This window comes from Choloepus didactylus, chromosome 16 (genome assembly GCF_015220235.1).
Source record: "Choloepus didactylus isolate mChoDid1 chromosome 16, mChoDid1.pri, whole genome shotgun sequence".
NCBI classification, from domain to species: domain Eukaryota; kingdom Metazoa; phylum Chordata; class Mammalia; order Pilosa; family Megalonychidae; genus Choloepus; species Choloepus didactylus.
In genome coordinates, this window is record NC_051322.1 from 59,204,229 (window position 1) to 59,227,077 (window position 22,849).

A 22,849-nucleotide genomic window follows, 5' to 3' on the forward strand; every position below is an offset into this window, starting at 1 on the left:
GAGGCCTAGCCTTTCCTTTGCAGCAACCATCTTCCCAAGGGTAAAACCTACGGTAGAGGGCTCAACCCATCAAACCACCAGTCCCCTATGTCTGTGGTCATGTTAGCAACCATCGAGGTGGGGTAGGCGAATACCCCTGCATTCTCCACAGGCTCCTCAAGGGGGCACTACATCTTTTTTTCCTTGTTTTTCTTTTTTTTTTTTTTTTTTAACTTTCCCTTCTTTTTTAAATCAACTGTATGAAAAAAAAGTTAAAAAGAAAACAAACATACAATAAAAGAACATTTCAAAGAGACCATAACAAGGGAGTAAGAAAAAGACAACTAACCTAAGATAACTGCTTAACTTCCAACATGTTCCTACTTTACCCCAAGAAAGTTACCTAATATAGCAACATTTCTGTGAACTTGTTCCTACTATACCCATCAGAAATTAACAGACCATAGTCATTCCTGAGCATCCCCAGAACGTTAAATAGCTTATCTGTTCTTCTTGGATTATTGTTCCCCCTTCCTTAATTGCTCTCTATTGCTAGTTCCCCTACATTCTACATTATAAACCATTTGTTTTACATTTTTCAAAGTTCACATTAGTGGTAGCATATAATATTTCTCTTTTTGTGCCTGGCTTATTTCGCTCAACATTATGTCTTCAAGGTTCATCCATGTTGTCATATGTTTCACGAGGTCGTTCCTTCTTACTGCCGCGTAGTATTCCATCGTGTGTATATGCCACATTTTATTTATCCACTCATCTGTTGAAGGACATTTGGGTTGTTTCCATCTCTTGGCAATTGTGAATAATGCTGCTATGAACATTGGCGTGCAGATATCTGTTCGTGTCACTGCTTTCCGATCTTCTGGGTATATACCGAGAAGTGCAATCGCTGGGTCGAATGGTAACTCTATATCTAGTTTTGTAAGGAACTGCCAGACTGACTTCCAGAGTGGCTGAACCATTATACAGTCCCACCAACAATGAATAAGAGTTCCAATTTCTCCACATCCCCTCCAACATTTGTAGTTTCCTGTTTGTTTAATGGCAGCCATTCTAACCGGTGTTAGATGGTATCACATTGTGGTCTTAATTTGCATCTCTCTAATAGCTAGTGAAGCTGAACAATTTTTCATGTGTTTCTTGGCCATTTGTATTTCCTCTTCAGAGAACTGTCTTTTCATATCTTTTGCCCATTTTATAATTGGGCCGACTGTACTATTGTCATTGAGTTGTAGGATTTCTTTATATATGCAAGATATCAGTCTTTTGTCAGATACATGGTTTCCAAAAATTTTTTCCCATTGAGTTGGCTGCCTCTTTACCTTTTTGAGAAATTCCTTTGAGGTGCAGAAACTTCTAAACTTGAGGAGTTCCCATTTATCTATTTTCTCTTTTGTTGCTTGTGGTTTGGGTGTAAAGTCTAGGAAGTGGCCGCCTAATACAAGGTCTTGAAGATGTTTTCCTACATTATCTTCTAGGAGTTTTATGGTACTTTCTTTTATATTGAGATCTTTGGTCCATTTTGAGTTAATTTTTGTGTAGGGGGTGAGGTAGGGGTCCTCTTTCATTCTTTTGGATATGGATATCCAAGTCTCCCAGCCCCATTTGTTGAATAGACAATTATGACTCAGTTCAGTGACTTTGGGGGCCTTATCAAAGATCAGTCGGCCATAGATCTGAGGGTCTATCTCTGAATTCTCAATTCGATTCCATTGATCTTTATGTCTATCTTTGTGCCAGTACCATGCTGTTTTGGCAACTGTGGCTTTATAATAAGCTTCAAAGTCAGGGAGTGTAAGTACTCCCACTTCGTTTTTCTTTTTTAGAGTGTCTTTAGCAATTCGAGGCATCTTCCCTTTCCAGATAAATTTGATAACTAGCTTTTCCAAGTCTGCAAAGTAGGTTGTTGGAATTTTGATTGGGATTGCATTGAATCTGTAGATGAGTTTGGGTAGAATTGACATCTTAATGACATTTAGTCTTCCTATCCATGCACATGGAATATTTTTCCATCTTTTAAGGTCTCCTTCTATTTCTTTGTATAGGTCTTTTACATCTTTGGTTAAGTTTATTTCTAGGTACTTGATTTTTTTAGTTGCTATTGAAAATGGTATCTTTTTCTTGAGTGTCTCATCAGTTTGTTCATTTCTAGCATACAGAAATATTACTGACTTATGTGCATTTATTTTGTATCCCGCTACTTTGCTAAATTTGTGTATTAGCTCTAGTAGCTGTATCGTCGATTTCTCAGGGTTTTCTAGATATAAGATCATATCATCTGCAAACAATGACAGTTTTACTTCTTTTTTTCCAATTTGGATGCCTTTTATTTCTTTGTCTTGCCGGATTGCCCTGGCTAGCACTTCCAGCACAATGTTGAATAACAGTGGTGACAGCGGGGATCCTTGTCTTGTTCCTGATCTTAGAGGGAAGGCTTTCAGTCTCTCACCATTGAGTACTATGCTGGCTGTGGGTTTTTCATGTATGCTCTTCATCATGTTGAGGAAGTTTCCTTCAACCTTTTGAACCTTTTTGAACCTTTTGAAGTGTTTTTATCAAAAACGGATGTTGGATTTTGTCAAATGCTTTTTCAGCATCTATTGAGATGATCAATTGATTTTTCCCTTTTGACTTGTTAATGTGTTGTAATACATTGATTGATTTTCTTATGTTGAACCATCCTTGCATGCCTGGAATGAACCCCACTTGGTCATGGTGTATGATTTTTTTAATGTGTCTTTGGATTCGATTTGCAAGCATTTTGTTGAGGATTTTTGCATGTATATTCATTAGGGAGATTGGCCGGTAGTTTTCCTTTTTTGTAGCATCTTTGCCTGGTTTTGGTATTAGCTTGATGTTAGCTTCATAAAATGAGTTAGGTAGTGTTCCATTTTCTTCAGTGTTTTGAAAGAGTTTGAGTAAGATTGGTGTCAGTTCTTTCTGGAAAGTTTGGTAGAATTCCCCTGTGAAGCCATCTGGCCCTGGGCATTTATTTGTGGGAAGATTTTTGATGACTGATTGGATCTCTTTGCTTTTGATGGGTTGATTGAGGTCTTCTATTTCTTCTCTGGTCAGTCTAGGTTGTTCATATGTTTCCAGGAAATTGTCCATTTCTTCTACATTATCCAGTTTGTTGCCATACAGTTGTTCATAGTATCCTCTTATAATTTTTTGAATTTCTTCAGGATCTGCAGTTATGTCACCTTTTTCATTCATTATTTTGTTTATATGGGTCTTCTCTCTTTTTGATTTTGTCAGTCTAGCTAGGGGCTTGTCAATCTTGTTGATCTTCTCAAAGAACCAACTTTTGGTGATATTTATCCTCTCTATTGTTTTTTTGTTCTCTATGTCATTTATTTCTGCTTTAATCCTTGTTATTTCTTTTCTTGTACTTGGTTTAGGATTGGTTTGCTGTTCATTTTCTAGCTTCTTCAGTTGATCCATTAGTTCTTTGATTTTGGCTCTTTCTTCCTTTTTAATATATGCGTTTAGTGCTATAAATTTCCCCCTTAGCACTGCTTTTGCTGCATCCCATAGGTTTTGGTATGTTGTGTTCTCATTTTCATTCGTCTCTATATATTTAGCAATTTCTCTTGCTATTTCTTCTTTAACCCACTGATTGTTTAGGAGTGTGTTGTTTAACGTCCAGGTATTTGTGAATTTTCTAAGTCTCTGATGGTTATTGACTTCTAATTGTATTCTATTGTGGTCAGAGAATGTGCTTTGAATAATTTCAATCTTTTTAAATTTATTGAGGCTTGTTTTATGTCCCAGCATATGATCTATTCTGGAGAAAGTTCCATGAGCACTAGAAAAGTATGTGTATCCTGGTGATTTGGGATGTAATGTCCTGTATATGTCTGTTAAATCTAATTCATTTATCAGATTGTTTAGGTTTTCAATTTCCTTATTGGTCCTCTGGTTGATCTATGTATAGGAGAGAGAGATGTGTTGAAGTCTCCCACAATTATTGTGGAAACATCAATTGCTTCCTTTAGTTTTGCCAGTGTTTCTCTCATGTATTTTGTGGCACCTTGATTGGGTGCATAGACATTTACGATTGTTATTTCTTCTTGCTGAATTGCCCCTTTTATTAGTATGTAGTGGCCTTCTTTGTCTCTCAAAACATCCCTGCATTTGAAGTCTATTTTATCTGAGATTAATATTGCTACAGCTGCTTTCTTTTGGCTGTAGCTTGCATGAAATATTTTTTTCCATCCTTTCACTTTCAGTTTCTTTGTGTCCCTGTGTCTAAGATGAGTCTCTTGTATGCAACATATTGATGGTTCATTTTTTTTTGATCCATTCTGCGAGTCTATATCTTTTAATTGGGGAGTTTAATCCATTTACATTCAACGTTATAACCGTGAAGGCATTTCTTGAATCAGCCATCTTATCCTTTGGTTTATGTTTGTCATATTTTTCCCCTCTGTCTATTAATATCCTTTATTGTACCCATACCGAATCTCTTTAGTACTGAACCTTTCTCCAAGTCTCTCTGTCCTTTCTTTGTTTCTCTGTCTGTAGGGCTCCCTTGAGTATCTCCAGTAGGGCAGGTCTCTTGTTAGCAAATTCTCTCAGCATTTGTTTGTCTGTGAAAAATTTAAGCTCTCCCTCCAATTTGAAGGAGAGCTTTGCTGGATAAAGTATTCTTGGCTGGAAATTTTTCTCACTCAGAATTTTAAACATATCGTGCCACTGCCTTCTTGCCTCCATGGTGGCTGCTGAGTAGTCACTACTTAGTCTTATGCTGTTTCCTTTGTATGTGGTGAATTGCTTTTCTCTTGCTGCTTTCAGAACTTGCTCCTTCTCTTCTGTGTTTGACAGTGTGATCAGTATATGTCTCGGAGTGGGTTTATTTGGATTTATTCTATTGGAGTTCGCTGAGCATTTATGATTTGTGTATTTATGTTGTTTAGAAGATTTGGGAAGTTTTCCCCAACAATTTCTTTGAATACTCTTCCTAGACCTTTACCCTTTTCTTCCCCTTCTGGGACACCAATGAGTCTTATATTTGGACGTTTCATATCATCTATCATATCCCTAAGATCCATTTCGATTTTTTCAATTTTTTTCCCCATTCTTTCTTTTATGCTTTCATTTTCCATTCTGTCATCTTCGAGGTCACTGATTCGTTGTTCAACTTCCTCTAGTCTTGTACTGTGAGTGTCCAGAATCTTTTAATTTTGTCAACAGTTTCTTTAATTTCCATAAGATCATCCATTTTTTTATTTAGTCTTGCAATGTCTTCTTTATGCTCTTCTAGGGTTTTCTTGATTTCCTTTGTATCCCGTACTATGGTCTCATTGTTCATCTTTAGTTCTTTGAGTAGCTGCTCTAGGTGCTGTGTCTCTTCTGATCTTTTGATTTGGGTGCTTGGGCTTGGGTTATCCATATCGTCTGGTTTTTTCATATGCTTTATAATTTTCTGTTGTTTTTGGCCTCTTGGCATTTGCTGAACTTGATAGGGTTCTTTTAGGATGTGTAGACCAATTGAAGTCCTTATCTCTAATTTATCAGATCTACAGCTTTGTGGAGTACACTTTCTCTAACTAACCAGCAGATGGCGTCCACGAGCCACCTGTTCTCCACAAGCCAGTTCTCCCCTGCTTAGCCTTTTTGGTGAGTGGGGGAGTGAGTCTTGTGGGGTCCAGTTGGTGTACCAAGCTTGCATGTGTAGTTGGTGTTGCCTGCCCTGTATATGGGGCGTGTTTCTGGGCAGTCAGGGAGCGGGGGGTGTCCCTAACAATCAAATCTCCCTGGTGATCCTAGATTTTTAAAGCTGCTTCAATAGTCTAATCCTTCAGTTCAGTCTTGCCGCAGTTTGTCTCTGCCACTGACCAACAAGTCCTTGGTATTGGCGTATGGCTCCTGAGACTTGCAAGTGGGCCCCTCTTCCAGGCTGTGCACCCCGGGTCCTCTGTTGAGGGATTACTGTGCTATGTCACAGGTGAGTGCCATCCCCCCAGGGCAGTTCTGGGCTGCTGGGCTGTGTAGGGAGGCTCCCAGTCTGCTGAAATGATGACTGAATGGGGCTTTGTTAATTGACACTGCTCCACCTTCCCAGCTCTGGGACAATCAGCTGAGGTTGCAGGGAAGGCTAATGTCCACGCCCAGTTTTGTGGTGTGTGCCTGTTATTTGAAGCACTTCCGTCACACTGGGTTGTCTGGGTCAGCTTTGGGCTATGGGGCTGGCAATGGGCAGGAGTGTTTCCTGTCCACCAGGATGATGGCTGTGAGCGGACACCCCCCTTTTCTTGGGAAGTTGTGGTGTTTAGTGAATTTTCTCAGCCACTGGATTATTGCCTTTTGTCTCAGAGCTCTCCTAGTTCTGCTCTTGACTTGACCTGCCCAAATTGCAAGTCTTTGAAGCTTTCTCTATTGGGCTTCTTAGAGTAATTGTTTTAGAAAAAGAAAAAAGGATTAAAAAAAAAAAAAAAGGTCCCTCCTCAGAGATCTAATGGGTTATTGAAATGCTAAGAGACAAAACAACCAGGGCCATTAAGGAAAGGTCCACAGGGTAGAGAGATCAGCTTTTCTTCGGGATTTGCATATGCGCCTCAGGGCCTGAGCTCGGGCCTGAGCTCTGCCCTTCCCACTTCTATGTTCACCAGAACTCCAAAAATCCTCCGCTTTTATTTTGGAGTTTTTCGTGTTGTTTTTTTTCTATGCCTGTCTCCTCTCTGCTGGGCTGGCTGCTCTCAGATTCTCTGGTGTCTGGTCTCCGTCTATCTATGGTTGGAGTTTGGATCAGCAGAATGAGTTTCCGATAAGGGTTGCCACTGCAGTTCTCCCTTCTCCTTCCCGGAGCTGACAGCCCCTCCTCCCACGGGACTGAGCCTGGCAGGGAGGGGCGCGGGTCCCCTGGCTGCAAAAACTTACAGATTTCGCTGATCTCAGCAGTTCCACATTTTCATGAGTGTTGTATGAAGTATGCCCAAAGTCAGATTGCTCTGTGGTGTCCAGTCCATGCAGTTCCTGGCTTTCTACCTACTTTACTGGAGGAGTAACTAAAACATACAGCTCACCAGTCCGCCATCTTGACCCGCCTCCTCCTGGGCAGTTGATTTTAACTTTAATAAAGAAGTGTAACATTGCAATAATTATCTAGAAATTTTTAAGGAATAATGAGGAAAAAACTTATTTTATCAAGTTTAATAATGTTCCTATTGGTTAATTAGTATAATACAAGATTAGACAACTAGAATCTAGAATTGGACTGTTCATTATGTATCCACAGGACTCTTGGACACTTGAAATGTGACTCATTGGAATTTAAATGTGCTATAAGTGTAAAAATACTTACCATATATGCTTCTAAGACTAGTACCAAAAGAAGAATGTAAAGTATCTCATTAGTAGTTTTTCATATTGATAATATTTGGGATATATTGGGTTAAATAAAATGTTATTAAAATTAATTTCACCTGTTTCTTTTTACTTTCTTTAATGTGGCCACTAGAAAATTTAAAATGGCATTTGTGGATCATATTTCTGTGGGATAGTGCTGGTCTGGAGTCGAGGATGTTGATGATGATAATAGCAGCTAATACTTTTTGAATGTACTGTTTCATTGTGCTTCACTCACGTTAACTCAGTTAATCCTTGTAGAAAATTTATGAGGTAGATTCAACTATCATTTCCCATTTATAAGTGAGGAAACTGAGGCAGCAGTGCTTACTCACTGTTCTGAAGACTGCCTGAAGTAAATTTTGGGTAACATTTTGTCAGTATATTCATTCTTTAGAATGACTATCCCTTTAGTTTAATAAACACAATCATTTATTTACCGTTTGATTTCTCTTTGTGCCACTTGACACTAGTTCTAAGGCACTGGAAATCCTTTATGTTTGATCTTATTTTCAGTTATTTAGTTCAAATTGCACACTAATAGAGCAGAAAAAGAGTAAAGTGATTATGCTTTTTTAGTTTTATTCTTAAAGTTACAGCATATTGCTGAAATTTTCTTGTTGAATAAAGAACAAGAATAGAAAACACTTTGTGAAACAATTACTATTCCCGCACAATCAGATTACTAAAGGGGAAAATATTTCTTAAAAATTACACGTAAATTTTAAAGGTTGACATCTTAATTTTTGTAATCAACATTGAATATTATTCATTATAGATTAAATAGCTCTCACTTTATGTTTACATCTTACCCTTAGAGGCCATAATGGAATAATTTTGTGGAGAGGATAAACCTTTTGTTTTTCGTGTATTTTTTTTTTTTTTTTTTAATAGGATGCAGGGCAGAAACGATTTGGAGCAGTTTCCTGTAATGTTTGTGGAATGCTTTACACAGCTTCAAATCCAGAAGATGAAACTCAGCATCTGCTGTTCCACAACCAGTTTATAAGTGCTGTAAAATATGTGGTAGGTGGAATTCATTGCTTCTAAAATGAAAAATAATTAGGTCCGGATCTTACTAAGGTGAATTGTCAAATTTAAATCATTGAAATTTCTCTTTTTTAGAAAACAATGGTGGTATATTCTACAAAAACCCATGCAGTATATATACTGGCTATTTTAAAACAAAGCTAAATTAAAAAACCAGTTAATTTATTCTGACTGGTTTATATTGTGGGATTTATTATTTAAATCATATTTTTAATGTAGATGTACTTCTTCTAAAAAATAATGCTATCCAACTTGGGTATGTGGTTTTGTTTTGTTTTGTTTTTTTAATTATTCTCTTTTAAAAAATAATTATAACTTTGATGAACTGAATATTCATATAGCTTTTGGCACAACTTTGTATTTTGGGATTGATAGTGATATGTGTGATACCAAATAGGTGGTTTTGGGATTTCCTTTGCATCACTGTCATGATGGTTTTTATCTGTAAAATTAAAAAGAAAAAAATCTAGGAGGTTAAGATCTCATAATTTTGTAGTATACTAAAAAAAATCCCACAAAGTAAATGTATTTCAGTATAAAATGTTTTTTAATGTATCTGCATTTAAGGCATAATGGGTATTATTTAATATTTGTTTCTGGAAATAGAAAAAGTTATGGCAACTGTGAACCATTTCACATATCTTGTGAAAATAGTAATTTAACATAATTGCTGTTAACCCATATCTGAAATGGAATCTGTTTTTTTTCTATACATGTTACCTTCAGTATTGTACACTCACATTGATAAGACCTCCAGGATATCTGAACTGAGATCACCGATTCATTTTACATAAACCTTTATATGGGCCCCAGATGGTGTTTAATGGTCTTTATTGGCCTCAGTTAAATTCATATCCTTTCATTTGGTTGGAGGGTTTGTGTTCATTGTTTCATTCGTCTAGTTATTTCTACCCAGGATAGATGGGATTTTCTTGTTTTGGTTCCCTTCTGTGGCCGATGTTTTATATTCCATATTTCATCTGCCTTTTCTACACATACCTTTCCTACCCTCAATAAAATAAAATAAAAGGCTATAGAATATCTGTAGCTATATAGTGATTTATCATTTGAAATGTGTACTTTTCCAGTTTGACTTTGTTAATATCCTTGTAACTTAAAAAGAAAAAAATAATTTATCAGGCAGGTAAATTATAGAATACTTATGTGGCAAAAGTGTTTCAGTTTATTTTACATACATGATCTGATAAAAGTTAGTTCATATGCACCCTACTTGATTTATATTATTTGGTTCTTTTGATCGTTTAAGTTTCCTAAGATTATAAAAAGATTATGTTTAAAATGCTTAGTTCTTCACTTTAAGGAAATCTCTTAATTTTTTAGAGAAACAGTACTAAGAAATCAGTCAGAAAATATGTACTTTGCTCTTCCACAACACTAAGGGAAGTTGTTTTAAAGAACAAGGTGGTGCCATCATCTTCCAAACAAATTCCAGCTTTCCTGCAGAACTGCAAAGCACTATAAGGAACCTAGGGGAGATTGATTCCTGCCCCAGCCCCCTTATCCTGCTTCTTGCCCACCTTGATGGGACAGAGCTAAGGGTTATTTTATTTAATTTTGAATTAAGCTTGAGAGAAGGAATTGAGTTTAGCAGTTGGTGGCCATCCTTTACTAATATCAAGGTCAATATTCTTTTCTTTTACTGTTTTCAAATGTAGGCATATAGAGTTTAAGGCAGAAACTCCTCCAAAACATGGTAGCATTCTTTTTTAGTGTAAAGAGGATGAAAACATGTATCTTAAAGATGTTTGCCCTGATCACAAGTATGGATTTTGACTTTAAATATTTATTGGGCACCTGGCATTGTGCCTTGCACAGACATTAAGGACTCCTAAATGATTGACAGTACATCTAATTTTATTTAGTGCCAATTTTGCCTGCTGTGTATGTATCTTAGACAGAAGCACATAGAAAGAAGGTCATTTGGTTCATTTTTGAATGACACAGTTCAGGAAGTGGAAATGAAGTTTTGTTCTACTTAGGACTGTATATAAAAAAATAGAGTGAATTAGAAATAATGAGTTTTATTTTATAAATTTTAATCAAATATTCTTTAGAAAATAGCTTAAAATTTTTTCCCTTAGGGTAAAAATTTCCCCTGAACAGGTTAATAATCTTGTAGCAGTTAGAAATGGCTAAAGTCCTATTGTCAAAAGATTAAAATAATATTTAAATTATGTACTCATGGTAGAAATTGATAACCACAGAGCCTTTTTTCAGCTGACTAAAGTATACTTTTTTTTTTCCTTATTTCTTATATACTCTTTGGTTGAGGGTAAGAAGAGCATGATGATGCTCTTTCTTTATTCCTTCATTTTAACTGGTCTGTCTCTTTGATACTGTTTGGGGAAGTGCGTCTTACCTGACTTATTGGAAACTACTTTGGATGGAGACTCCTAATGCTTCAGGCAGAGCTTCACCTCTTGGTTTGGACCTAAGAACTACTTTAGTTTCCCTTCACAGACTAAGGTACTGTTTCCTAATGGTGTGAGAAGAAAGCAGGAAAAGTTCTCCCTTAGTTGTAATGACTTAACTTGAGCATTGAACTGTGTTGCCAGGCTGGGAACCATCAGAACACAACTGTGTTTTGATCTTGCATTGATCATTTTGAGTCTCCTTGAGCTTTCTGTAATGTAGAAGAGGGATGAATTTTGGGCCCTGTGCAGAGAAACTCCTAACTTAATCCCTTTTTTCCTATATCCTTATCTACTTTGAATTTATTAACATCTGACTGAATGCTATGTGGAAGGCACTACTTTTAGGGCTAAATAATATGCCTTTGGCTTCAGGTTTAGGAACAAAGTCTGAAAGAAACGGAAAGTTAAACAATAAAGTATTTAAGCTACTATTAAAGGAATAAGTCACTGTTTAAATAAATCATAAACTGGCTTTGCAATTTAGAGGTAATAATTTGATAGAGCAATAGTCAGAAGAGGGATTTATTTTCATAGATGGGAAGATTTAAGATTTGAGTTTTTAAAATGGAGATGAGGTCATCAGTGAATGATAACATACTCTAACAACAGCATGAGAAAGGTTGTTAGTGTTTGTGGGGAATGATGAGTAGATCTTACTGACTGAATCAGGATTTTTTGGGCAATAAGGCTAAAAACACATCAGGTCAGCTTGTGGAGCTTTTTTTTTTTTTTTCTTGGGGGGGGAGCCAGGTTTATTTTTGTTTTTCTTTTGTTTTTTTACATATGCCTATTTTACCTGTTATAGATGTATTTCCAAGTTTAGAAGACACAGTTCAGTTGCAGGAGGTAGAGATTCCTTGAGAGGGGATAGCAGATGTTTCTTAAACGGAGGCAGATGGCAGAGTAGAAAATTAGCTGGGCTGGTAGTCAAGGGTGATGGGTCTGGTCTTGATCTGGTTCCAACATGCTGGATGACGTTGGGCAAGTCACATTTCGACTCTGAAACTCAGTGGCCATCTTTGTAAAATGAGGAGTTACCTTATGATCTTTAAGGAGTCTTCTAGCATACCCATTCTCACTTGAGCATGCCCCAGAGTTAGGTCCTGGTGGTGAAAAACTTAGTGAAATAATTTCATATAATACCAATTTCTAAAATTGACTGCGTTTTTATAGTAGGAGAATCATGAATGCATTTCTTTGCTTTGTTAATTTATTTGTTTTTTAAATATTCATTTTATAGAGATAAATTCACATACCACGCAGTCATACAAAACAAATCGTACATTAGATTGTTCACAGTACCATTACATAGTTGTACATTCATCACCTAAATCAATCCCCAACACCCTCATTACCACACACACAAAAATAACCAGAATAATAATTAAAGTGAAAAAGAGCAACTAAAGTAAAAAAGAACACTGGGCGCCCTTGTCTGTTTGTTTGTTTCCTTCCCCCACCTTTCCACTCATCCGTCCACAAACTAGACAAAGGGGAGTGTGATCCCCATGGCCCCCCCAATCCCACTGTCCCCCCTCGTAAGCCACATTTTTATACAATTGTCTTCAAGATTCATGGGTTCTGGGTTGTAGTTTGATAGTTTCAGGTATCTACCACCAGCTACCTCAATTCATTAGAACCTAAAAAGGGTTGTCTAAATTGTGCGTAAGAGTGCCCACCAGAGTGACCTCTCGGCTCCTTTTGGAATCTCTCTGCCACTGAAGCTTATTTCATTTCCTTTCACATCCCCCTTTTGGTCAAGAAGATGTTCTCCATCCCACGATGCTGGGTCTACATTCCTCCCCGGGAGTCATATTCTACGTTGCCAGGGAGATTCACTCCCCTGGGTGTCTGATCTCACATGGGGGGAGGGCAGTGATTTTACCTTTCAAGTTGGCTTAGGTAGAGAGAGAGGGCCACATCTGAGCAACAAAGAGGCATTCGGGAGGAGGCTCTTAGGCACAATTATAGGGAGGCCTAGCCTCTCCTTTGCAGCAACAGTCTTCCCAAGGGCAAATCCCGTGGTAGAGGGCTGAATCCATCAAACCACCAGTCCCCTATGTCTGTGGGCATGTTAGCAACCATCGAGGTAGGGCAGGCCAGTACCCCTGCATTCTCCACCAGCTCCTCAAGGGGGCTCTGCATATTTTTTTCCTTGTTTATTTCTTATTTTTTTTAAACTTTTTTTTTCCCTAAATCAACTGTATGAAAAATAAAAAAATTAAAAAAAAACTTAAAAAAAAACATTCAATAAAAGAACATAACAAGGGAATAAGAAAAAGACAACTAACCTAAGATAACTACTTTACTTTGTGGAGCATTTTGAATGCTATCTGGGTTTTATTCTTATTGTTCTTTTAGGTATTAAAGAATTTTGAGCAGAATAAATAGTTACATTTAAATAATATTGAAATATTGTTACAGTGAAGTGTAAGAAAAGATTATGTTTCAATGGCATATAAGGAGAGAGTAGTGCATGCATGAGGAGTATATGGTGTAAAATTACTATGGCATTGTTGGAAATGGGAGAAAAATTAATGATGAGAAAATTTGAAGAAAGATTTGACAGATCTCTGTTTGGCTATGAAAATCACTATCAAGTATGGTAGCCACATGGAATTAAAATATTTTTCCTCAGTCACACTAGTTAGTACTCAATAGCCACATGTTGCTAGTGGCTATTGTATTAGTTTAGATATAGAGCATTTGCATCATTGCAGAGGATTCAGTGATGCTACAGAAAGCTAAGGCGAGAAGTCATAGACAACTCTAGATTTTTAACTCAGAAAAGTCATGATCCAGTGACTATTGCTTAACCTTTCATTTTTTTTATGTGAGATTTGAATACATATGAATTTACTTTTATATACTTTTTCCACATTCCTTTTGAACATGATTAGGAAAAAGAGTAAACTAGGTGTTAAGAGAAGTGAATAGTAGAGCAGGAATAGAGATTTTACAGTCCTGGAAGTGGGAAAGAGAACTGGAGCAAAGTAGCCTTGTCCCTTAGAACTGTGCCCTGACATCATTGGGTATTTTTGTAGGAGGAACTCAGAGTCAGGTCAGAGTTGGGTCTGAGTTTCTTTGTTTCCATGTGGGTACCATACCTGATAGTGATTTCCATAGCCAAACAGAAAAAAGTGAAAGTGAGAATAAAAAAAAAAGATTAAAAAAAGAACACCCAAATTGTACCCTGACCCCCGCCCTATTTTTCCTTTAGTTTTTTTGCTCCTGTTTTTCTACTCATCCATCCATACACTGGATAGAGAGGAGTGTGATCCACAAGGCTTTCACAATTACATTGTCACCCCTTGTAAGCTACATTGTTACACAGTCGTCTTCAAGATTCAAGGCTACTGGGTTGTACTTTGATAGTTTTCAGGTATTTACTATTAGCTCTTCCAGTTCATTAAAACCTAAAAAGAGTTATCTATATTGTGCATAGGAGTGCCCACCAGAGTGACCTCTTGGCTCCTTTTTGGAATCTCTCAGCCATTGGAACTTCATTTCATTTCACATCCCCCTTTTGGTCAAGAAGATGTTCTCCATCCCACGATGCTGGGTCTAAATTCCTCCCCAGGAGTCATATTCCACGTTGCCAGGGAGATTTACACCCCTGGGTGTCAGATCCCACGTAGTGGGGAGAGCAGTGATTTCACCTGCCAAGCAACATTTTTAAACTTTTAAAAAGAGTTCACAAACTTTGGGGAGGGAGACCCTGTAATGCATCAAGTGACAAATAAAATTTCCTTAACCTGTTCTTCCTGTAGTCTTCCCTATTCCAGAAATGGCACCACCGTCTGCACAGTAGCTCAAGCTGCAAACTTGGGAATAATCTGTGCCGGTTTGAATGTATTGTGTCCCCCAGATGCCATTGTCTTTGTGGTCTTACGTGGGGCAGAAGTTTTGGTGCTGGTTGGATTTGCTTGGAGTGTGCCCCACCCAGCTGTCGGTGATGATTTTGATGAGATGTTCCCATGGAGGCATGGGCCCGCCCATTCAGGGTGGGCCTTGATCAATGGAGCTATATAAATGAGCTGACTCAAAGAGGAAACTGAGTGCAGCTGGGAGCGATGTTTTGAAGAGGAGCAAGCTTGCTAGAGAGGAACGTCCTGGGAGAAAGCCGTTTTGAGGCCGGAGCTTTGGAGCAGACGCCAGCTGCCTTCCTAGCTAGCAGAGGTTTTCTAGACGCCATTGGCCATCCTCCGGTGAAGGTACCCGATTGCTGAGGTGTTACCTTGGACGCTTTGTGGCCTAAAGACTGTAACTATGTAGTGAAATAAACCCTCGTTTTATAAAAGCCTATCCATCTCTGGTGTTTTGCATTCTGCAGCATTAGCAAACTAAAACAAATCTTTCAATCTTTTTTTTTACTGCAACCCTTATTTTCAAGCCACTAGTAAATCTTGCCTTCAAAATAGATTCCTAGTTCTCCTACTTCTGTCAGTTACACTGCTACCACTGTAAACCCAGCCACCGTAATTTCTTACCTGGACCGTTCATACAACCTTTCTTTACTGGTCTTCCTGCTTCCATTTTCACTTTTCTTCGGTCCATTTTCCACAGTGTTCAGAGTGATCTTTTAAAAAATTAAATGAAATTTTATCATTCCCCTATTGCTTGTGAATTCTCATTACACAACAGAATAAAACGCTAGCTACTTAATATGGCATTAAAGATATATTTTCCTTTATATATTTAGACAATGCTTCTGTAATAGTTCTAATCATGTAGGATGTGCATGTTTTTCAAGTTTCAGTTTCTCTGCTGAAATCCTCTTCACGTAATTTGTTCATCTCCTTTAAAATCGTTAACATTTTTAATAGCAATTTTTTAAAGTTCTCTGCTAATTCAAACACCTGATAATCTCTGGGTTTCTTTCAGTTGATTTTTTTTACTCTTGGTCTCCAGTCATAATTTCTTATTTCTTTGTATGACCTTGTAAGATTTTGTTGCACATTGGACATGGTATATAAAGAACAGTAGAGATCAAACTAGACAATATTTTCCCACTGTAAGAGCTTTCCCTTTACTTTGTCAGGCAGCTGTACTGATGGGCTGATCTACTAGATCTAATTTGGAATTGAGCTGGATAGAAGTTAGGTTGAAGCTTTAGTTAGTTTTCTGTTTGTTTCTGCTTTCACATGTCTTGAGGTTGTGACTAAGCAGCTTTTTCTAGCAGTTTAGTGTCTAAGTGCCAAAAGACATGATACCTTTCTGATTTCTAGCCTAGCGCAGAGGTATTCCATGAGAGAAAACTCCAAGACTTAATAAACATTCTAGGGATAAAAATGGCTACTGGTCTCTGCTTATCTAGGGAGGGCTTGTTTGTCCCTAGAAAACAATTCATGTAGACTTTTTTCGTCTTCACAACTCTTCCATGCCTTTAGATAAAATTAGGCTCTTTAGTTTATCTTGTGTTTTCCTATTACAACAGGAACAATGATCTTTTGTGACCTTTTTATCCTAATTGGGAATGGTGCACCCAAAGATGTACATTTGGAGAACCTTTTTCTATAATAGATTTGGAGGATGCATTTTTATTTGGGTATAGGGGTGGAGTGGAATTTAGGCCATGAGATATTAAAAATCATGAGCAATATTGTTGAAGTGAGTAAGTCCCAAATGACCTTGAGATGAGATTTATATCAAATTAAGTATTTATTTTATACTGGGAAATTGTTGATATAGTTGGAAAGCACTTAATTAAATTTGTGAATTCTAATAAAGAGATGTTTAAGATTACCTGTACTTGAGAATGACAGAAGACAAAAGAATCTCATAATTCCTCTAGTTTGAGTTTTCATTACTTCTGACCCAATTATATTTTATGAGAAGTATTATTCATTTTTTTAGTAAGGAAAATACTATCTGAACAAAGCAATCAAAATTTCAAACAAAGCACAAAAAAATAAAATAATGTTACATTAGCAGGCAATCAATTAACTAATCAAATTACCTTATCACTTTATATAATGTACAGACAAGCATCAATAAAGTAAATCAGTGCAATTACATTTAATGAAAGATATAACCAAGAATGCCAATAACAGTGTCCAAGCCATTTAAATCCATTCAATATACATTACTAAACATTCTTTTGGGGACTCATTATGTACAGACATTACTCTGTCATACTCAAAAGAATGCAGTAAGTCACTTGCCACAAGGCAAGTTTATTTAATGTGCTGTAGGAGAAAGATCTGTATAAACCTAACTACAATATAAAGTATGTGTTAAATATCATAATAGAGGGATGAACTGTAACAGCCTCACAGTGAAGGGCTGATAGTACCTACCTCTTTACAAAGCATTTTGAAATTGCTGTCATAAAACTCCAAAATCAATATTACCTCATTCTGTTATGTTAGGAAGCATATATGGTATTTACATACTATATACCTCAAAAGTATTTACATGAAGTATTATTCTTATGGTAATAGGTTTTGATGTTATAATTGCAATAGAATTTCTCTTAACTGACCACTGGGAGGATTCAGGTGGGTACTCATTAAAAAATGATGTTATCAGAATACCCAATTAGCAGTGGCTTAAATCATAAGGATATTTATTTTCTTAACAAGAAGTCTGGAGGTCTTAGGGTTGTTCCATTTGGCAGTTCAACAATATTATGAATACTGGCTATTTGTCTTTCTGCTCTGCTGTTCTGTATTGATGTTTCAGTTTCACAATTGCAACTTCATGGTCCTTAAAGTAGACTGCTGTAGTTCAGATACCTTGTTCAGATTCAAAGCAGGAATGTTGGTTAAGTGGATACTGTCTTTTAAAAAAAAAAAAGTCTTTTCAAGTGGGTTTTTCCTTTTATCAGTGAAGGAAAGTAGTTTTCCAGTAGCTCCCTTTGCAAAATTCCTCTTGTCTCATTTACTGGAACTGGGCCAGGTAGTTGCTATTATCTTCAAGGAAAGCTGGGAAAGCAAGAAACTTGCAAAATCAGAAATAGGATAACAATGATTAGTTTATTCCAGTGGTTCTCAGGGTGGGGAAATGGTATGCTACCTAACTTCCATAAGTGAACATCTGGAAATGTGAAAAATATTGTTGACATTTAGTGGACAGGGGCCAGGGATGCTACAGTTCCAAAGAGGATAGAATGTCCAGCCTAAAAGATCAGTAGCAGCCCTATTAAGAAACACTGGCTTAGACTAATCATAATTCATTGTTGGGAATGCACACATTACCACTCAAACAAAATGAGGCAAAAAAACAAGCAGCAAGTATGGCTGTGGGAAAGGCAAAGAACAGTGTTCACTATATAGTCTATATGATCAGTTTATAGTTTAAACATTTTATTATAACTTCAAGCATTTTAAATGTACTTGCAATTTAATTGATGTGAGGAGGCTATTTCTTTGAATATGGATCCCCTAATTAGAACTTAGCTGTGTTTTTCTTATATAAGTCACACCCATAACCATCCTCTGTTATTTATTTATTTCTTTTTTTAAGTAGATCAAGAACTTAGACATTGCAAAGCAATCTGAGAATCTGGGTATGGAATCAAGTTTTGTTATAATTCTTAATTATTGAAGAGACTTGGCCTCTTGATTTTTTCCTGAGTATTCAGCCTTCGAACAGCACTCTTTATACTCCTATTTTGCCAGTTTAAATAATACTTGATTGCACTTCATAGTTAAAATACTAAGTAAATTGGCATAAACAAGTTTAGGAACAAACACAAATACCTCTTGATGATTGTATCACTCAGTTGTGGCGTACACAAGCTCTCTGGTCATGAGTTAGCAGTGTGCTGTGGGCATCAGTTGCTGTATTTTACCCAGGAAGAATAAACGTTGGTTAATACAGCAAATTGATTTGGTAGATATCATTTAAGAGAGTTACTACTACATATTAAAATATCTACTTGAGCCCTGGACTCTAAGTTGTTTTAAGATTCTATAGTTTTACCCATTAAAATATTCTGCTGCTCTTGTGAACATCATTTCTCAGAACCTAGATTTTTCTCAGAGATGAAGTTTATATGTAATGTCAGAATGATTGAGGGATGGGAAATAACCTTGTAAAATAGATGTCACTCTAAATCATTGAGTTCCTGCCAAACTAATTTTTAAGATTGCATTTCAGTATCATTTGGTTTTTAATTATGAAAAAGCATTATTGAAAATGTTCTTTATTATCATTGTATTACTTGAAAGAAAGAACATTTAAGTAAGTACTTCCCTTTTAACATGCTCTTTTAGGGCACTTGTTCTTCAAACCACTATAGTAGAGAACGTTTTCTTTTCACGTTCCTTTCTTTAAACAGATTTTAGTTTAGGTGGAATTAAAGGATGGTCTTCGAGTCTTTTATTCTTTGACTCAAGTATTTTTTTTTTTTAATTTCTAAAAACAGTGTGTATACCTGGAAATGAAAATTTAATCAGTATAGTAAGGTATAAAATGAAAAGTAAAAGCCTTCTTTTCCCCCATCCTGTATTTCTAGTCCCGTATCTCAATGGTAAAGTACTTTTGTCTGTTTCAACATTTCCAGCATAACTAAATAAGCTATGTATGTATATATATTTATATCAAGCCATATATAAATGCTTCATTCTGTTGTTTGCTTTGGGTTTTGTGTTTTAAATCATATTTTTAAATCTTAATTCATTGATTCATCAAACTTCAGTGACATTTGACTCCCTATTATGTGAAGGCATTTTCTCAAAAAACTTGCTTGTGCTTCTTCCTCTCTCTGCTTTCAAGTGTTGTAAGTGTTCTGTATGTACTAACTTATTCTATTCACCATAACCCAGTAAAGTAGTTTTCATTCCTTTTTAAAGGATTGGCAGAGTAAGGCACAGAAAGATTAAGTTTCTGATTTCATGAACAGAGGCTTTGATCTCTCAGGCATGTTCTAGGCTTTCAAAAATAAATATTTATTGGATGCTAAATTTGTGCCGGACAGTGTGCTGTGTGGTTGGGATATAGTGGTGTGTCAAATGAAGTCTTTTAGAGCTGTGGTGTAGTATATTTCATTTTAGACCCTAATACCCAGTCATGCTAAAGCTGTGGATCTCTATAGCTTTATCTTCCCTTATCAAAGAGAAATGACCCTAAGATACAGGTTTACCAAAACACAGTTTTATTGGAGGAATAGAAATTTTTGGAGGGTTAAAGTTTCTGTTCATTTATTCATTTCAATATTATAGAGAAGAGTATTACTGCAGATCCTGCTATTATAGCATACCTGAAAAATAAAAAGCCCATTAAATATCTTTAGAATCAGCTCATGTTTTCCTAAAATAAAAGTTAAAATCCTGTACATTATTTAATTCACTTAATGAGTAGAAAAAAAACCCCACTCTGCTATGACACTTGTTGTTTTCTGAATAGCTTCTTTCAAACTGAAAAACTAAAAAAGTTCTTTGTTTTTAGTGGTTATTTCAAAAGTTGTTCAAAATTTCATTCAAGATCAGGAAATATTCAATAATATATGACAGATTTGAAACTTAATTTTGGATAGTATTGTGCTTAATTATGGTTAAGTAGGTTGACTACTTTTATTATGCCTTATTGGCTGAACATGAATCAACATATAAGATATTTCTGTATATTTTAATTCCAGAGGAAAATTTTTTTCATTAGAACAATTAAATTGCCTATAATTCCCAATTGAGAACTGAATTGCAGTGTATAAAAAATAAGATTTTATTCTGAAACCAAACAAGTACTTCTAGAAAAGCCCTTGTTATACATATGCTTATTTCCTTTATGTAAGAACGAATAAAATAAGTGGCATACTTGAATGGTATATCCTTATATCAATATATATATTCCATTACCAATATGAGAGATCTGTTCTTTTTTATGCAGTTTTTCTGTAGTTTTTAATGCTTTTTGTTTTTGGGTACTGTCAAATAGAGCATGTAATCGAATTTTGAATAAGCTAACTTTAATTTACTTTCATTTCTGAAGCCTAAAGATTTTAAAAAGAGGTGGTATTTAAAATATGGTTATTTCAGCATATCACTTAAAACTGCTATTGAATTAAAATGTCTGTTTTTCAAATTCCTTTAGTAATTATTTTTAAGTAAAATTTTGAATGAAATATAACGTTAATAAAAGTACATAAATAATGAGCATACAACTTGCTGGTGAATTTACACAAAGTGAGCACAAGAACATTACTAGCACCTCAAAAGCCCCTTTGTGCTCCTCTTGTAACCACTACTTTTTCCCACCCCAGGTTTAACTACTCTGCTGAGTTGATTAATTTTACATTTATTTTTCACTTCTCAATAAATGATACTTGAGCAAGCTTTGTGCCATTGGTACAGTTTTGATTTAATGGGTGCTTCAATTTTCCAAAATTATAAGTTTGAAACACGCACGGAGAGAGAATAGTATTATGAACCCTGTCTACCCATCACTCATTCATAATGATGAAATCATGGACAATTCTTTCATCCACCCCCCTGTCCCAGTTATTTTGAAGTAAATCCAGGCATCATATATTTCAGTATGTATTTCTAAAATATTAAAAGATTACTTTTTTTGAAAACATAAAAACTCTTCAAAGAATATAACCACATTTAAAAAAATCAGCATGATTCCTTAATATCAAATATTCGGCCAGGGTTCAAAGATCATGTTTTTTTATACTGTTTATTTGTTGAAATTATGGTCCATATATTGCATTGATTGCTATGGCTCTCAAGTCTCAAAGGTTTTCCCTCTATCTCTTTTTTTGTCCTTGCAATATTGATGTTTTTTTTAATACTCAATTTTATTGAGTTATATTCACATACCATTCAGTCATCCAAAGTGTACAGTTGTTCACATTGCCATCTTACAGTTGTTCATTTGAACATTTTCCTTGTATCTGAAAAAGTGAAGATAAGAATTAAAAAAAAGTAAAAAAGCAACACCCACATTGTCCCCCCCCGCCCTATTTTCCTTTAGTTTTTTGTCCCCATTTTTCTATTCATATTGACGTTTTTTTAAGCAGTTTTTGCTGGTTTTATATTTCTCAGGGTTTTCTTTCAAGTGGGCATTCTCATTCAGCCTTTTATGAAAGTGATTAGAAGGAATTTTTGAAATTCTGTTAGAATTTACATACAATTAAATTTAAGATCTAAGTGATCACTTGATAAATTTTGACAGTTTTATATATTATAATGTATCCACCACCCAATGTTCTTTGTTTTCAACTATGATCTTTTTTTAATAGAAAAAAAGGAGAAATCCCTTCTGTTCCTTTAGATTATATAGTTTAGAGCAACTACAACAGCAAGGAGCAAAGAATAGTTATCAAATCTAGGAACATACATTAGAAATATAAAGCTTTCTGTTTTTCATCAACCAGCTGGGTGAATTAAGAAAATTTGGGTTTGGAAAGTACTGCTTGCTAACAACAGAGAGATATGTGTAACTGGTAATCTAAAAGTGATAAGTATAAATGATCTGCACTGGAATTTCTTTCTTTGCAAAATCTGTGGCTATTTGTTTATTATATATACCGCTCTCTCACACCTTCTCCCTCTTCCTTAATTTCAAGCAGCAGACTTCATCTCCTCTTAATTCTCCTCTAAAGTCAGGAGGATCTTGTGGTTAAGACCAGGAATGAGCTAACTGAAGTTGAGGCATATAAATGTCTTCAGTATGTTATTTGACAGATACTAGCCAACTTGGTTCTTTCATCTTTGCTTTGTCCCTAATGCGAATTTATTGTTGTATTTAACTTTTGGGATTTTTTATTGATTTATTTAGGTTATGTTAGACTAGCACACTGATCTTAGTTTGATGCCGGTAGGAGAAGGGAAGTTACTAAGAGTTACTCAGGAGTCATCTTAAATATTAGCTCTTACAACCCTCTTAACTTCTCAAATCTTAAGAGCAGTTTATCAATCATAATTAATTATACCTCCTGAATTTTCCTTTTCCTTTTGGGTGTTTTATTTTTTAAACAAATTCTGAATTTTAAATATTTTAATCCAAACTGTTAGATGTACCAAGCTTGTTACTAGAATTTTTGTCCCTAACTAAGATTCACCCCGCCT

The 22,849-nt window shown here is 35.8% G+C and overlaps 1 protein-coding gene across 1 annotated transcript in view; it reads left to right on the plus strand.

Annotated features, from left to right (window-relative positions):
• The window catches only part of ESCO1 (establishment of sister chromatid cohesion N-acetyltransferase 1), a 54,936-nt gene that overhangs the window by 8,396 nt on the left and 23,691 nt on the right, over nucleotides 1–22,849 (plus strand). The window contains exon 5 of the mRNA XM_037805504.1: nucleotides 8,242–8,373. Within this exon, the coding sequence (XP_037661432.1) occupies nucleotides 8,242–8,373 (132 nt within the window). The remainder of the gene's footprint in view (nucleotides 1–8,241; nucleotides 8,374–22,849) is intronic.